Below are 17,892 nucleotides of genomic sequence, written 5' to 3' on the forward strand. Positions count from 1 at the left end.
ATAGGGGAGGAGAGAGGGGCTGATGGGAGCTATACATAGGGGAGGGGAGAGGGGCTGATGGGAGCTATACATAGGGGAGGAGAGAGGGGGCTGATGGGAGCTAAACATAGGGGAGGAGAGAGGGGCTGATGGGAGCTATACATAGGGGAGGAGAGAGGGGCTGATGGGAGCTATACATAGGAGAGGAGAGGAGAGAGGGGCTGATGGGAGCTATACATAGGGGAGGGGAGAGGGGCTGATGGGAGATATACATAGGGGGGGAGAGAGGGGCTGATGGGAGCTATACATAGGGGAGGAGAGAGGGGCTGATGGGAGCTATACATAGGAGAGGAGAGAGGGGCTGATGGGAGCTATACATAGGGGAGGAGAGAGGGGCTGATGGGAGCTATACATAGGGGAGGAGAGAGGGGCTGATGGGAGCTATACATAGGGGAGGAGAGAGGGGCTGATGGGAGCTATACATAGGGGAGGAGAGGGGACTGATGGGAGCTACACATAGGGGAGAGAGAGGGGCTGATGGGAGCTATACATAGGGGAGGGGAGAGAGGCTGATGGGAGCTATACATAGGGGGGGAGAGGGGCTGATGGGAGCTATACATAGGGGAGGAGAGGGGGCTGATGGGAGCTATACATAGGGGGGGAGAGAGGGGACTGATGGGAGCTATACATAGGGGAGGGGAGAGAGGGGATGATGGGAGCTATACATAGGGGAGGAGAGAGGGGCTGATGGGAGCTATACATAGGGGGGGAGAGAGGGGCTGATGGGAGCTATACATAGGAGGGGAGAGGGGCTGATGGGGGCTATACATAGGGGAGGAGAGGGGCTGATGGGAGCTATACATAGGGGAGGAGAGAGGGGGCTGATGGGAGCTATACATAGGGGGGGGAGAGAGGGGCTGATGGGAGCTATACATAGGGGAGGAGAGAGGGACTGATGGGAGCTATACATAGGGGGGGAGAGAGGGGCTGATGGGAGCTATACATAGGGGAGGAGAGAGGGGACTGATGGGAGCTATACATAGGGGAGGGGAGAGGGGGCTGATGGGAGCTATACATAGGGGAGGAGAGAGGGGCTGATGGGAGCTATACATAGGGGAGGAGAGAGGGGGCTGATGGGAGCTATACATAGAGGAGGGGAGAGGGGGCTGATGGGAGCTATACATAGGGGAGGAGAGAGGGGCTGATGGGAGCTATACATAGGGGAGGAGAGAGGGGCTGATGGGAGCTATACATAGGAGAGGAGAGAGGGGCTGATGGGAGCTATACATAGGGGAGGAGAGAGGGGCTGATGGGAGCTATACATAGGGGAGGAGAGGGGGCTGATGGGAGCTATACATAGGGGAGGGGAGGAGAGACTGATGGGAGCTATACATAGGGGAGGAGAGAGGGGGCTGATGGGAGCTATACATAGGGGAGGGGAGGAGAGACTGATGGGAGCTATACATAGGGGAGGAGAGAGGGGGCTGATGGGAGCTATACATAGGGGAGGGGAGAGGGGCTGATGGGAGCTATACATAGGGGAGGGGAGAGGGGCTGATGGGAGCTATACATAGGGGAGGAGAGAGGGGCTGATGGGAGCTATACATAGGGGAGGAGAGAGGGGGCTGATGGGAGCTATACATAGGGGAGGAGAGAGGGGGCTGATGGGAGCTATACATAGGGGAGGAGAGAGGGGCTGATGGGAGCTATACATAGGGGAGGAGAGAGGGGCTGATGGGAGCTATACATAGGGGAGGAGAGAGGGGCTGATGGGGGCTATACATAGGGGAGGAGAGAGGGGGCTGATGGGAGCTATACATGGGGGGGGAGAGGGGCTGATGGGAGCTATACATAGGGGGGGAGAGAGGGGCTGATGGGAGCTATACATAGGGGAGGGGAGAGAGGCTGATGGGAGCTATACATAGGGGAGGAGAGAGAGGGGCTGATGGGAGCTATACATAGGGGAGGAGAGAGGGGCTGATGGGAGCTATACATAGGGGAGGGGAGAGGGGCTGATGGGAGCTATACATAGGGGAGGAGAGAGGGGCTGATGGGAGCTATACATAGGGGAGAGGAGAGGGGCTGATGGGAGCTATACATAGGGGAGGAGAGAGGGGGCTGATGGGAGCTATACATAGGGGAGGGGAGAGAGGGGCTGATGGGAGCTATACATAGGGGAGGAGAGGGGCTGATGGGAGCTATACATAGGGGAGGAGGAGAGAGGGGCTGATGGGGGCTATACATAGGGGAGGAGAGAGGGGCTGATGGGAGCTATACATAGGGGAGGAGAGAGGGGCTGATGGGAGCTATACATAGGGGAGGAGGAGAGAGGGGCTGATGGGAGCTATACATAGGGGAGGAGAGAGGGGCTGATGGGAGCTATACATAGGGGAGGAGAGAGGGGCTGATGGGAGCTATACATAGGGGAGGAGAGGGGGCTGATGGGAGCTATACATAGGGGAGGAGAGAGGGGCTGATGGGAGCTATACATAGGGGAGGAGAGGGGCTGATGGGAGCTATACATAGGGGAGGAGAGAGGGGCTGATGGGAGCTATACATAGGAGAGGAGAGGGGCTGATGGGAGCTATACATAGGGGAGGAGAGGGGGCTGATGGGAGCTATACATAGGGGGGAGAGAGGGGCTGATGGGAGCTATACATAGGGGAGGAGAGGGGCTGATGGGAGCTATACATAGGGGAGGAGGAGAGAGGGGCTGATGGGAGCTATACATAGGGGAGGAGAGAGGGGCTGATGGGAGCTATACATAGGGGAGGAGAGAGGGGCTGATGGGAGCTATACATAGGGGAGGGGGAGAGGGGCTGATGGGAGCTATACATAGGAGAGGAGAGGGGCTGATGGGAGCTATACATAGGGGAGGAGAGAGGGGCTGATGGGAGCTATACATAGGGGAGGAGAGAGGGGACTGATGGGAGCTATACATAGGGGAGGAGAGGGGGCTGATGGGAGCTATACATAGGGGAGGAGAGAGGGGCTGATGGGAGCTATACATAGGAGAGGAGAGGGGCTGATGGGAGCTATACATAGGGGAGGAGAGGGGGGCTGATGGGAGCTATACATAGGGGAGGAGAGAGGCTGATGGGAGCTATACATAGGGGGGAGAGAGGGGATGATGGGAGCTATACATAGGGGAGGAGAGGAGAGGGGGCTGATGGGAGCTATACATAGGGGAGGAGAGAGGGGCTGATGGGAGCTATACATAGGGGAGGGGAGAGGGGGCTGATGGGAGCTATACATAGCGGAGGAGAGAGGGGCTGATGGGAGCTATACATAGGGGAGGAGAGGAGAGGGGGCTGATGGGAGCTATACATAGGGGAGGGGAGAGGGGGCTGATGGGAGCTATACATAGGGGAGGGGAGAGGGGGCTGATGGGAGCTATACATAGGGGAGGGGGAGAGAGGGGCTGATGGGGGCTATACATAGGGGGGAGAGAGGGGCTGATGGGAGCTATACATAGGGGAGGAGAGAGGGGCTGATGGGAGCTATACATAGGGGAGGAGAGGGGCTGATGGGAGCTATACATAGGGGAGGAGAGGGGCTGATGGGAGCTATACATAGGGGGGAGAGAGGGGGCTGATGGGAGCTATACATAGGGGAGGAGAGAGGGGCTGATGGGAGCTATACATAGGGGAGGAGAGAGGGGGGCTGATGGGAGCTATACATAGGGGAGGAGAGGGGCTGATGGGAGCTATACATAGGGGGGAGAGAGGGGCTGATGGGAGCTATACATAGGGGAGGAGAGGGGCTGATGGGAGCTATACATAGGGGAGGAGAGAGGGGCTGATGGGAGCTATACATAGGGGAGGGGAGAGAGGGGCTGATGGGAGCTATACATAGGAGGAGAGAGGGGCTGATGGGAGCTATACATAGGGGAGGAGAGAGGCTGATGGGAGCTATACATAGGGGAGGAGAGAGGGGCTGATGGGAGCTATACATAGGGGAGGAGGAGAGGGGCTGATGGGAGCTATACATAGGGGAGGAGAGGGGCTGATGGGAGCTATACATAGGGGAGGAGGAGAGAGGGGCTGATGGGAGCTATACATAGGGGAGGAGAGGGGCTGATGGGAGCTATACATAGGGGAGGAGAGGGGCTGATGGGAGCTATACATAGGGGAGGAGAGGGGCTGATGGGAGCTATACATAGGGGAGGAGGAGAGAGGGGCTGATGGGAGCTATACATAGGGGAGGAGAGGGGCTGATGGGAGCTATACATAGGGGAGGAGAGAGGGGCTGATGGGAGCTATACATAGGGGAGGGGAGAGAGGGGCTGATGGGAGCTATACATAGGAGGAGAGAGGGGCTGATGGGAGCTATACATAGGGGAGGAGAGAGGCTGATGGGAGCTATACATAGGGGAGGGGAGAGGGGCTGATGGGAGCTATACATAGGGGAGGGGAGGGGGCTGATGGGAGCTATACATAGGGGAGGAGAGAGGGGCTGATGGGAGCTATACATAGGGGAGGAGAGGGGGCTGATGGGAGCTATACATAGGGGAGGAGAGAGGGGGCTGATGGGGGCTATACATAGGGGAGGAGGAGAGGGGCTGATGGGAGCTATACATAGGAGAGGAGAGGGGCTGATGGGAGCTATACATAGGGGAGGGGAGAGGGGGCTGATGGGAGCTATACATAGGGGAGGAGGAGAGGGGCTGATGGGAGCTATACATAGGGGAGGGGAGAGGGGCTGATGGGAGCTATACATAGGGGAGGGGAGGAGAGGGGCTGATGGGAGCTATACATAGGGGAGAGGAGAGGGGCTGATGGGAGCTATACATAGGGGAGGAGAGAGGGGCTGATGGGAGCTATACATAGGGGAGGGGAAAGGAGGCTGATGGGAGCTATACATAGGGGAGCGGGAGAGAGGGGGCTGATGGGAGCTATACATAGGGGAGGAGAGGGGGCTGATGGGAGCTATACATAGGGGAGGAGAGAGGGGGCTGATGGGAGCTATACATAGGGGGGAGAGAGGGGCTGATGGGGGCTATACATAGGGGAGGAGAGAGGGGCTGATGGGAGCTATACATAGGGGAGGGGAGAGGGGCTGATGGGAGCTATACATAGGGGAGAGGAGAGGGGCTGATGGGAGCTATACATAGGGGAGGAGAGGAGAGAGGGGCTGATGGGAGCTATACATAGGGGAGGAGAGAGGGGCTGATGGGAGCTATACATAGGGGGGGAGAGAGGGGGCTGATGGGAGCTATACATAGGGGAGGAGAGAGGGGCTGATGGGGGCTATACATAGGGGAGGAGAGAGGGGCTGATGGGAGCTATACATAGGGGAGGAGAGAGGAGAGAGGGGCTGATGGGAGCTATACATAGGGGAGGAGAGAGGGGGCTGATGGGAGCTATACATAGAGGAGGGGAGAGGGGATGATGGGAGCTATACATAGGGGAGGAGAGAGGGGCTGATGGGAGCTATACATAGGGGAGGAGAGGAGAGAGGGGCTGATGGGAGCTATACATAGGGGGGGAGAGAGGGGGCTGATGGGAGCTATACATAGGGGAGGAGAGAGGGGCTGATGGGAGCTATACATAGGGGAGGAGAGGAGAGAGGGGCTGATGGGAGCTATACATAGGGGAGGAGAGAGGGGCTGATGGGAGCTATACATAGGGGAGGAGAGGAGAGAGGGGCTGATGGGAGCTATACATAGGGGAGGAGAGGAGAGAGGGGCTGATGGGAGCTATACATAGGGGAGGAGAGGGGCTGATGGGAGCTATACATAGGGGAGGAGAGGAGGGGCTGATGGGAGCTATACATAGGGGGGAGAGAGGGGGCTGATGGGAGCTATACATAGGGGAGGAGAGAGGGGCTGATGGGAGCTATACATAGGGGAGGAGAGAGGGGCTGATGGGAGCTATACATAGGGGAGGAGAGAGGGGCTGATGGGAGCTATACATAGGGGAGGAGAGAGGGGCTGATGGAAGCTATACATAGGGGAGGAGAGAGGGGGCTGATGGGAGCTATACATAGGGGAGGGGAGAGGGGCTGATGGGAGCTATACATAGGGGAGGAGAGAGGGGCTGATGGGAGCTATACATAGGGGAGGAGAGAGGGGCTGATGGGAGCTATACATAGGGGGGAGAGGGGCTGATGGGAGCTATACATAGGGGAGGAGAGGGGCTGATGGGAGCTATACATAGGGGGGAGAGAGGGGGCTGATGGGAGCTATACATAGGGGAGGGGAGAGAGGGGCTGATGGGAGCTATACATAGGGGAGGAGAGAGGGGCTGATGGGAGCTATACATAGGGGAGGAGAGAGGGGCTGATGGGAGCTATACATAGGGGAGGGGAGAGGGGCTGATGGGGGTTATACATAGGGGAGGAGAGGGGCTGATGGGAGCTATACATAGGGGAGGAGAGAGGGGCTGATGGGAGCTATACATAGGGGAGGAGAGGGGCTGATGGGAGCTATACATAGGGGAGGAGAGAGGGGCTGATGGGAGCTATACATAGGGGAGGAGAGAGGGGCTGATGGGAGCTATACATAGGGGAGGAGAGAGGGGGCTGATGGGAGCTATACATAGGGGAGAAGAGAGGGGCTGATGGGAGCTATACATAGGGGAGGGGAGAGGGGCTGATGGGAGCTATACATAGGGGAGGGGAGAGAGGGGCTGATGGGAGCTATACATAGGGGAGGGGAGAGGGGCTGATGGGAGCTATACATAGGGGGGGAGAGAGGGGCTGATGGGAGCTATACATAGGGGAGGAGAGAGGGGGCTGATGGGAGCTATACATAGGGGAGGAGGAGAGAGGGGCTGATGGGAGCTATACATAGGGGAGGAGGAGAGGGGCTGATGGGAGCTATACATAGGGGAGGAGAGAGGGGCTGATGGGAGCTATACATAGGGGAGGAGAGAGGGGCTGATGGGAGCTATACATAGGGGAGGAGAGAGGGGCTGATGGGAGCTATACATAGGAGAGGAGAGAGGGGCTGATGGGAGCTATACATAGGGGAGAAGAGAGGGGCTGATGGGAGCTATACATAGGGGAGGGGAGAGGGGCTGATGGGAGCTATACATAGGGGGGAGAGAGGGGCTGATGGGAGCTATACATAGGAGAGGAGAGGAGAGAGGGGCTGATGGGAGCTATACATAGGGGAGGAGAGAGGGGCTGATGGGAGCTATACATAGGGGAGGAGAGAGGGGCTGATGGGAGCTATACATAGGGGGGGAGAGAGGGGCTGATGGGAGCTATACATAGGGGAGGAGAGGAGAGAGGGGCTGATGGGAGCTATACATAGGGGAGGAGAGGAGAGAGGGGCTGATGGGAGCTATACATAGGGGAGGGAGAGAGGGGCTGATGGGAGCTATACATAGGGGAGGGGAGAGGGGCTGATGGGAGCTATACATAGGGGAGGAGAGAAGGGGCTGATGGGGGCTATACATAGGGGAGGAGAGAGGGGCTGATGGGAGCTATACATAGGGGAGGAGAGGAGAGAGGGGCTGATGGGAGCTATACATAGGGGAGGAGAGAGGGGCTGATGGGAGCTATACATAGGGGAGGAGAGAGGGGGCTGATGGGAGCTATACATAGGGAAGGAGAGGGGCTGATGGGAGCTATACATAGGGGAGGAGAGAGGGGCTGATGGGAGCTATACATAGGAGAGGAGAGGAGAGAGGGGCTGATGGGAGCTATACATAGGGGAGGAGAGAGGGGCTGATGGGAGCTATACATAGGGGAGGAGAGAGGGGCTGATGGGAGCTATACATAGGGTGGGAGAGAGGGGCTGATGGGAGCTATACATAGGGGAGGAGAGGAGAGAGGGGCTGATGGGAGCTATACATAGGGGAGGGAGAGAGGGGGCTGATGGGAGCTATACATAGGGGAGGAGAGAGGGGCTGATGGGAGCTATACATAGGGGAGGGGAGGAGAGAGGGGCTGATGGGAGCTATACATAGGGGAGGAGAGAGGGGCTGATGGGAGCTATACATAGGGGAGGGGAGGAGAGAGGGGCTGATGGGAGCTATACATAGGGGAGGAGAGAGGGGCTGATGGGAGCTATACATAGGGGAGGGGAGGAGAGAGGGGCTGATGGGAGCTATACATAGGGGAGGAGAGAGGGGCTGATGGGAGCTATACATAGGAGAGGAGGAGAGAGGGGCTGATGGGAGCTATACATAGGGGAGGGAGAGAGGGGCTGATGGGAGCTATACATAGGGGAGGGGAGGAGAGAGGGGGCTGATGGGAGCTATACATAGGAGAGGGGAGGAGAGAGGGGGCTGATGGGAGCTATACATAGGAGAGGAGGAGAGAGGGGCTGATGGGAGCTATACATAGGGGAGGAGAGAGGGGCTGATGGGAGCTATACATAGGGGAGGAGAGAGGGGCTGATGGGAGCTATACATAGGGGAGGAGAGAGGGGCTGATGGGAGCTATACATAGGGGAGGAGAGAGGGGCTGATGGGAGCTATACATAGGGGAGAGGAGAGAGAGGGGGCTGATGGGAGCTATACATAGGGGAGGAGAGGGGCTGATGGGGGCTATACATAGGGGAGGAGAGAGGGGCTGATGGGAGCTATACATAGGGGAGGAGAGAGGGGCTGATGGGAGCTATACATAGGGGAGGGGAGGGGAGGAGAGGGGGGACTGATGGGAGCTATACATAGGGGAGGAGAGAGGGGCTGATGGGAGCTATACATAGGGGAGGAGGAGAGAGGGGCTGATGGGAGCTATACATAGGGGAGGGGAGGAGAGAGGGGGGACTGATGGGAGCTATACATAGGGGAGGAGAGAGGGGCTGATGGGAGCTATACATAGGGGAGGAGGAGAGAGGGGCTGATAGGAGCTATACATAGGGGAGGAGAGAGGGGCTGATGGGAGCTATACATAGGGGGGAGAGAGGGGCTGATGGGAGCTATACATAGGGGAGGAGAGAGGGGCTGATGGGAGCTATACATAGGGGAGGGGAGACCGGCTGATGGGAGCTATACATAGGGGAGGGGAGAGGGGCTGATGGGAGCTATACATAGGAGAGGAGAGGAGAGAGGGGCTGATGGGAGCTATACATAGGGGAGGAGAGAGGGGCTGATGGGAGCTATACATAGGGGAGGAGAGGGGGCTGATGGGAGCTATACATAGGGGAGGAGAGGGGGCTGATGGGAGCTATACATAGGGGAGGAGAGAGGGGCTGATGGGAGCTATACATAGGGGAGGAGGAGAGGGGCTGATGGGAGCTATACATAGGGGGGAGAGAGGGGCTGATGGGAGCTATACATAGGGGAGAGAGAGGGGCTGATGGGAGCTATACATAGGGGAGGAGAGAGGGGCTGATGGGAGCTATACATAGGGGAGAGAGAGGGGCTGATGGGGGCTATACATAGGGGAGGGGAGAGGGGCTGATGGGAGCTATACATAGGGGAGGGGAGAGGGGCTGATGGGAGCTATACATAGGGGAGGAGAGAGGGGCTGATGGGAGCTATACATAGGGGAGGGGAGAGGGGCTGATGGGAGCTATACATAGGGGAGGAGAGAGGGGCTGATGGGAGCTATACATAGGGGAGGAGAGAGGGGCTGATGGGAGCTATACATAGGGGAGGGGAGAGGGGCTGATGGGAGCTATACATAGGGGAGGGGAGAGGGGCTGATGGGAGCTATAAGTTATTCCCACTAATGGCCACTAGATGGCGCTGTGGCAGCCTCTCAGACTCAAAGCAGGACACATGGGATTGGAAGCAACCTCGATTTTCCACAGGATTTTCGGATTTCAGGAACTTGTCCTGTGGTTTTTGTTCTCAGATTTCCCTTCATGCAGGTAGAGACCACAACTCCCATTATGCCCTGATAGATTCGCCACTTGGCACATTGGTTTCTGTTCACTCAAGGCCCGCTCCCATGAGAACCGCAATGCTAATTGCACAGGCGGTGCCCGGGGAGGTTGGCACCAGTCCGCTGAGGAAAATGCCGCCTGTTTGGCCAGAACCCTGTTGACAATAGGCAGTAATGATCCTTCTATTATCCGCTCACTTTCCCACCGTTCTCCCTGTTCCCGCCCGTATTAGCACTGATCCCTGCGGTCATCGGTCACACGGGATCCTGACACTGCCAGAAACCTCATCCCCTGCTGCCCCTACACCCCCCAACACTGCTGCCCCTGCACCCCCCAACACTGCTGCCCCTGCACCCCCCAACACTGCTGCCCCTGCACCCCCCAACACTGCTGCGCCTGCACCTCCAACAGTGCTGCCCCTGCACCTCCAACACTGCTGCCCCTGCACCTCCAACACTGCTGCCCCTGCACCCCCCAACACTGCTGCCCCTGCACCCCCAACACTGCTGCCCCTGCACCTCCAACAGTGCTGCCCCTGCACCCCCAACACTGCTGCCCCTGCACCCCCAACAGTGCTGCCCCTGCACCCCCAACACTGCTGCCCCTGCACCCCCAACAGTGCTGCCCCTGCACCCCCCAACACTGCTGCCCCTGCACCCCCCAACACTGCTGCCTCTGCACACTCCAACACTGCTGCCCCTGCACCCCCAACACTGCTGCCTCTGCACCTCCAACACTGCTGCCCCTGCACCCCCCAACACTGCTGCCCCTGCACCTCCAACAGTGCTGCCCCTGCACCCCCAACACTGCTGCCCCTGCACCCCCAACACTGCTGCCCCTGCACCCCCAACACTGCTGCCCCTGCACCCCCAACACTGCTGCCTCTGCACACTCCAACATTGCTGCCCCTGCACCCCCAACACTGCTGCCTCTGCACCTCCAACACTGCTGCCCCTGCACCCCCAACACTGCTGCCTCTGCACCTCCAACACTGCTGCCCCTGCACCCCCCAACACTGCTGCCCCTGCACCCCCAACACTGCTGCCTCTGCACACTCCAACATTGCTGCCCCTGCACCCCCAACACTGCTGCCTCTGCACCTCCAACACTGCTGCCCCTGCACCCAACACTGCTGCCCCTGCACCTCCAACACTGCTGCCCCTGCACCTCCAACACTGCTGCCCCTGCACCCCCAACACTGCTGCCCCTGCACCCCCAACACTGCTGCCCCTGCACCTCCAACAGTGCTGCCCCTGCACCCCCAACACTGCTGCCCCTGCACCCCCAACACTGCTGCCCCTGCACCTCCAACATTGCTGCCCCTGCACCCCCCAACACTGCTGCCCCTGCACCCCCAACACTGCTGCCTCTGCACACTCCAACATTGCTGCCCCTGCACCCCCAACACTGCTGCCTCTGCACCTCCAACACTGCTGCCCCTGCACCCCCCAACACTGCTGCCCCTGCACCCCCCAACACTGCTGCCCCTGCACCCCCCAACACTGCTGCGCCTGCACCTCCAACAGTGCTGCCCCTGCACCTCCAACACTGCTGCCCCTGCACCTCCAACACTGCTGCCCCTGCACCCCCCAACACTGCTGCCCCTGCACCCCCAACACTGCTGCCCCTGCACCCCCAACAGTGCTGCCCCTGCACCCCCAACACTGCTGCCCCTGCACCCCCAACACTGCTGCCCCTGCACCCCCCAACACTGCTGCCCCTGCACCCCCAACAGTGCTGCCCCTGCACCCCCCAACACTGCTGCCCCTGCACCCCCCAACACTGCTGCCTCTGCACACTCCAACACTGCTGCCCCTGCACCTCCAACACTGCTGCCCCTGCACCCCCAACACTGCTGCCTCTGCACCTCCAACACTGCTGCCCCTGCACCCCCCAACACTGCTGCCCCTGCACCCCCAACACTGCTGCCTCTGCACACTCCAACATTGCTGCCCCTGCACCCCCAACACTGCTGCCCCTGCACCTCCAACACTGCTGCCCCTGCACCTCCAACACTGCTGCCCCTGCACCTCCAACACTGCTGCCCCTGCACCCAACACTGCTGCCCCTGCACCCCCAACACTGCTGCCCCTGCACCCCCAACACTGCTGCCCCTGCACCCCCAACACTGCTGCCCCTGCACCTCCAACACTGCTGCCCCTGCACCCCCAACACTGCTGCCCCTGAACCTCCAACACTGCTGCCCCTGCACCCCCAACACTGCTGCCCCTGCACCCCCAACACTGCTGCCCCTGCACCTCCAACACTGCTGCCCCTGCACCCCCAACACTGCTGCCCCTGCACCCCCAACACTGCTGCCCCTGCACCCCCAACACTGCTGCCCCTGCACCCCCCAACACTGCTGCCCCTGCACCTCCAACAGTGCTGCCCCTGCACCCCCAACACTGCTGCCCCTGCACCTCCAACAGTGCTGCCCCTGCACCCCCCAACACTGCTGCCCCTGCACCCCCAACACTGCTGCCCCTGCACCCCCAACACTGCTGCCCCTGCACCCCCCAACACTGCTGCCCCTGCACCCCCAACACTGCTGCCCCTGCACCTCCAACACTGCTGCCCCTGCACCCCCAACACTGCTGCCCCTGCACCCCCAAGAGTGCTGCCCCTGCACCCCCAACACTGCTGCCCCTGCACCCCCAACACTGCTGCTCCTGCACCCAACACTGCTGCCCCTGCACCCCCAACACTGCTGCCCCTGCACCCCCCAACACTGCTGCCCCTGCACCCCCAACACTGCTGCTCCTGCACCTCCAACACTGCTGCTCCTGCACCTCCAACACTGCTGCTCCTGCACCCCCCAACACTGCTGCCCCTGCACCCCCCAACACTGCTGCCCCTGCACCCCCAACACTGCTGCCCCTGCACCCCCCAACACTGCTGCCCCTGCACCTCCAACACTGCTGCCCCTGCACCTCCAACACTGCTGCCCCTGCACCTCCAACACTGCTGCCCCTGCACCCCCAACAGTGCTGCCCCTGCACCCCCCAACACTGCTGCCCCTGCACCCCCACCACTGCTGCCCCTGCACCCCCAACACTGCTGCCCCTGCACCTCCAACACTGCTGCCCCTGCACCCCCTTACGGTTTCTTGTGCCCCCTGCGGTCTCTTGCCCCCCTTCCCTGCGGTCTCTTGCCCCCCTCCCCTGCGGTGTCTTGCCCCCCTCCCCTGCGGTGTCTTGCCCCCCTCCCCTGCGGTGTCTTGCCCCCCTCCCCTGCGGTGTCTTGCCCCCTTCCCCTGCGGTCTCTTGCCCCCTTCCCCTGCGGTCTCTCGCCCCCCCTGTGGTCTCTTGCCCCCCTCCCCGGCGGTCTTTTGCCCCTCTCCCCTGCGGTGTCTTGCCCCCCTCCCCTGCGGTCTCTTGCCCCCCTCCCCTGCGGTCTCTTGCCCCCCTCCCCTGCGGTGTCTTGCCCCCCTCCCCTGCGGTGTCTTGCTCCTCTCCCCTGTGGTCTCTTGTTCCCCTCCCCTACGGTGTCTTGCCCCCCTCCCCTGCGGTCTCTTGCCCCCCTCCCCTGCTGTGTCTTGCCCCCTTCCCCTGCGGTGTCTTGCCCCCTCCCCTGCGGTGTCTTGCCCCCCTCCCCTGCGGTCTCTTGCCCCCCTCCCCTGCGGTGTCTTGCCCCCCTCCCCTGCGGTGTCTTGCCCCCTTCCCCTGCGGTCTCTTGCCCCCCTCCCCTGCGGTGTCTTGCCCCCCTCCCCTGCGGTGTCTTGCCCCCCTCCCCTGCGGTGTCTTGCCCCCCTCCCCTGCGGTCTCTTGCCCCCCTCCCCTGCGGTCTCTTGCCCCCCTCCCCTGCGGTCTCTTGCCCCCTCCCCTGCGGTCTCTTGCCCCCCTCCCCTGCGGTGTCTTGCCCCCCTCCCCTGCGGTGTCTTGCCCCCCTCCCCTGCGGTGTCTTGCCCCCCTCCCCTGCGGTGTCTTGCCCCCCTCCCCTGCGGTGTCTTGCCCCCCTCCCCTGCGGTGTCTTGCCCCCTCCCCTGCGGTTTCTTGCCCCCCTCCCCTGCGGTCTCTTGCCCCCCTCCCCTGCGGTGTCTTGCCCCCTCCCCTGCGGTGTCTTGCCCCCTCCCCTGCGGTCTCTTGCCCCCCTCCCCTGCGGTGTCTTGCCCCCTCCCCTGTGTTCTCTTGACCCCTTCCCCTGCGGTCTCTTGCCCCCCTCCCCTGCGGTCTCTTGCCCCCCTCCCCTGCTGTGTCTTGCCCCCCTCCCCTGCGGTCTCTTGCCCCCTTCCCCTGCGGTCTCTTGCCCCCCTCCCCTGCGGTCTCTTGCCCCCCTCCCCTGCGGTGTCTTGCCCCCCTCCCCTGCGGTCTCTTGCCCCCCTCCCCTGCGGTGTCTTGCCCCCCTCCCCTGCGGTGTCTTGCCCCCTCCCCTGCGGTTTCTTGCCCCCCTCCCCTGCGGTCTCTTGCCCCCCTCCCCTGCGGTGTCTTGCCCCCTCCCCTGCGGTGTCTTGCCCCCTCCCCTGCGGTCTCTTGCCCCCCTCCCCTGCGGTGTCTTGCCCCCCTCCCCTGCGTTGTCTTGCCCCCTCCCCTGCGGTCTCTTGCCCCCCTCCCCTGCGGTGTCTTGCCCCCTCCCCTGCGGTGTCTTGCCCCCTCCCCTGCGGTCTCTTGCCCCCCTCCCCTGCGGTGTCTTGCCCCCTCCCCTGCGGTGTCTTGCCCCCTCCCCTGCGGTCTCTTGCCCCCCTCCCCTGCGGTGTCTTGCCCCCTCCCCTGCGGTCTCTTGCCCCCTCCCCTGCGGTGTCTTGCCCCCTCCCCTGCGGTCTCTTGCCCCCCTCCCCTGCGGTCTCTTGCCCCCCGCTCACCTTGTCTATGAAGTTGACGAACTGGTTGTTGAGCCCCTTGATCTGCTCCTTCTCGCGGCTTCGCAGTTCGTGCAGTTTGGGGTTGATCTCCAGGGAGGGCAGCGAGGAGAGGAGGAAGGGGCCGGGGGCCGCCAGGCGGGACAGGTTCAGGCCGCTCAGGGCACGCTGCATCCCGGGCTGATAGCCGCTGCTGGCCCGGAGCCCGCTGACCGATAGAGAACCGTGAGAGCGGCTGCTGAAGCCCCGGCTGCCTACCGAGCGCTGGCCGTACAGACTCATGGCAGCGGCACAGCAGAGGGGAGTGTGTGATCTGTGCAGCAGAGAGGAGTGTGTGTGTACAGCAGAGGGGAGTGTGTGATCTGTACAGCAGAGAGGAGTGTGTGTGTACAGCAGAGGGGAGTGTGTGATCTGTACAGCAGAGAGGAGTGTGTGATCTGTACAGCAGAGAGGAGTGTGTGTGTACAGCAGAGAGGAGTGTGTGTGTACAGCAGAGAGGAGTGTGTGTGTACAGCAGAGAGGAGTGTGTGTGTACAGCAGAGAGGAGTGTGTGTGTACAGCAGAGGGGAGTGTGTGATCTGTACAGCAGAGAGGAGTGTGTGTGTACAGCAGAGAGGAGTGTGTGTGTACAGCAGAGAGGAGTGTGTGTGTACAGCAGAGGGGAGTGTGTGTGTACAGCAGAGGGGAGTGTGTGATCTGTACAGCAGAGGGGAGTGTGTGATCTGTACAGCAGAGAGGAGTGTGTGATCTGTACAGCAGAGAGGAGTGTGTGATCTGTACAGCAGAGAGGAGTGTGTGATCTGTGCAGCAGAGAGGAGTGTGTGTGTACAGCAGAGAGGAGTGTGTGTGTACAGCAGAGGGGAGTGTGTGTGTACAGCAGAGGGGAGTGTGTGTGTACAGCAGAGGGGAGTGTGTGATCTGTGCAGCAGAGAGGAGTGTGTGATCTGTACAGCAGAGGGGAGTGTGTGTACAGCAGAGAGGAGTGTGTGTGTACAGCAAAGAGGAGTGTGTGTGTACAGCAGAGAGGAGTGTGTGTGTACAGCAGAGGGGAGTGTGTGTGTACAGCAGAGGGGAGTGTGTGTGTACAGCAGAGGGGAGTGTGTGATCTGTGCAGCAGAGAGGAGTGTGTGTACAGCAGAGAGGAGTGTGTGTGTACAGCAGAGAGGAGTGTGTGTGTACAGCAGAGGGGAGTGTGTGTGTACAGCAGAGGGGAGTGTGTGATCTGTGCAGCAGAGAGGAATGTGTGTGTACAGCAGAGGGGAGTGTGTGATCTGTACAGCAGAGAGGAGTGTGTGTACAGCAGAGAGGAGTGTGTGTGTACAGCAGAGAGGAGTGTGTGTGTACAGCAGAGAGGAGTGTGTGTGTACAGCAGAGAGGAGTGTGTGTGTACAGCAGAGAGGAGTGTGTGATCTGTACAGCAGAGGGGAGTGTGTGTACAGCAGAGAGGAGTGTGTGTGTGTACAGCAGAGAGGAGTGTGTGTGTGTACAGCAGAGAGGAGTGTGTGATCTGTACAGCAGAGAGGAGTGTGTGCAGCAGAGAGGAGTGTGTGTGTACAGCAGAGAGGAGTGTGTGTGTACAGCAGAGAGGAGTGTGTGTGTACAGCAGAGAGGAGTGTGTGTGTACAGCAGAGGGGAGTGTGTGATCTGTGCAGCAGAGAGGAATGTGTGTGTACAGCAGAGAGGAGTGTGTGATCTGTGCAGCAGAGAGGAGTGTGTGTGTACAGCAGAGGGGAGTGTGTGATCTGTACAGCAGAGGGGAGTGTGTGTGTACAGCAGAGAGGAGTGTGTGTACAGCAGAGAGGAGTGTGTGTGTACAGCAGAGAGGAGTGTGTGTGTACAGCAGAGAGGAGTGTGTGTGTACAGCAGAGAGGAGTGTGTGTGTACAGCAGAGAGGAGTGTGTGTGTACAGCAGAGGGGAGTGTGTGTGTACAGCAGAGAGGAGTGTGTGATCTGTACAGCAGAGAGGAGTGTGTGTGTACAGCAGAGGGGAGTGTGTGTGTACAGCAGAGAGGAGTGTGTGTGTACAGCAGAGAGGAGTGTGTGTGTACAGCAGAGAGGAGTGTGTGTGTACAGCAGAGAGGAGTGTGTGATCTGTACAGCAGCGAGGAGTGTGTGATCTGTACAGCAGAGGGGAGTGTGTGATCTGTACAGCAGAGGGGAGTGTGTGATCTGTACAGCAGAGGGGAGTGTGTGTGTACAGCAGAGGAGTGTGTGATCTGTACAGCAGAGAGGAGTGTGTGCAGCAGAGAGGAGTGTGTGTGTACAGCAGAGAGGAGTGTGTGTGTACAGCAGAGGGGAGTGTGTGTGTACAGCAGAGAGGAGTGTGTGTGTACAGCAGAGAGGAGTGTGTGTGTGTACAGCAGAGAGGAGTGTGTGTGTACAGCAGAGGGGAGTGTGTGTGTACAGCAGAGAGGAGTGTGTGTGTACAGCAGAGGGGAGTGTGTGATCTGTACAGCAGCGAGGAGTGTGTGTGTACAGCAGAGAGGAGTGTGTGATCTGTACAGCAGAGAGGAGTGTGTGATCTGTGCAGCAGAGAGGAGTGTGTGTGTACAGCAGAGAGGAGTGTGTGATCTGTACAGCAGAGAGGAGTGTGTGTGTACAGCAGAGAGGAGTGTGTGATCTGTGCAGCAGAGAGGAGTGTGTGATCTGTACAGCAGAGAGGAGTGTGTGTACAGCAGAGGGGAGTGTGTGTGTACAGCAGAGGGGAGTGTGTGTGTACAGCAGAGAGGAGTGTGTGATCTGTGCAGCAGAGAGGAGTGTGTGATCTGTACAGCAGAGAGGAGTGTGTGTACAGCAGAGAGGAGTGTGTGTGTACAGCAGAGGGGAGTGTGTGTGTACAGCAGAGAGGAGTGTGTGATCTGTGCAGCAGAGAGGAGTGTGTGTGTACAGCAGAGAGGAGTGTGTGATCTGTACAGCAGAGGGGAGTGTGTGATCTGTACAGCAGAGAGGAGTGTGTGTGTACAGCAGAGAGGAGTGTGTGTGTACAGCAGAGAGGAGTGTGTGTACAGCAGAGAGGAGTGTGTGTGTACAGCAGAGAGGAGTGTGTGATCTGTACAGCAGAGAGGAGTGTGTGTGTGTACAGCAGAGAGGAGTGTGTGTGTACAGCAGAGAGGAGTGTGTGTGTACAGCAGAGAGGAGTGTGTGATCTGTGCAGCAGAGAGGAGTGTGTGATCTGTACAGCAGAGAGGAGTGTGTGTACAGCAGAGGGGAGTGTGTGTGTACAGCAGAGGGGAGTGTGTGATCTGTACAGCAGAGAGGAGTGTGTGTGTACAGCAGAGAGGAGTGTGTGTGTACAGCAGAGAGGAGTGTGTGTACAGCAGAGAGGAGTGTGTGT

General features: G+C 59.9%; 1 protein-coding gene across 2 annotated transcripts in view; it reads right to left on the minus strand.

The window, feature by feature from the left end:
- The window catches only part of LOC138800550 (intermediate filament protein ON3-like), a 145,280-nt gene extending 130,078 nt beyond the window's left edge, over positions 1-15,202 (minus strand). Inside the window, exon 1 of one of the 2 annotated variants that reach the window (XM_069982306.1) lies at positions 14,562-15,200. In XM_069982306.1, coding sequence (XP_069838407.1) covers positions 14,562-14,840 — 279 coding nt within the window. In that variant the 5' untranslated portion in view covers positions 14,841-15,200. Of the gene's footprint in view, positions 1-14,561 lie in introns of both variants that reach the window. The other variant, XM_069982307.1, reaches the window with a different exon arrangement.
- Positions 15,203-17,892: the final 2,690 nt, after the last annotated feature.

This window comes from Dendropsophus ebraccatus, chromosome 9 (assembly GCF_027789765.1).
Source record: "Dendropsophus ebraccatus isolate aDenEbr1 chromosome 9, aDenEbr1.pat, whole genome shotgun sequence".
NCBI classification, from domain to species: domain Eukaryota; kingdom Metazoa; phylum Chordata; class Amphibia; order Anura; family Hylidae; genus Dendropsophus; species Dendropsophus ebraccatus.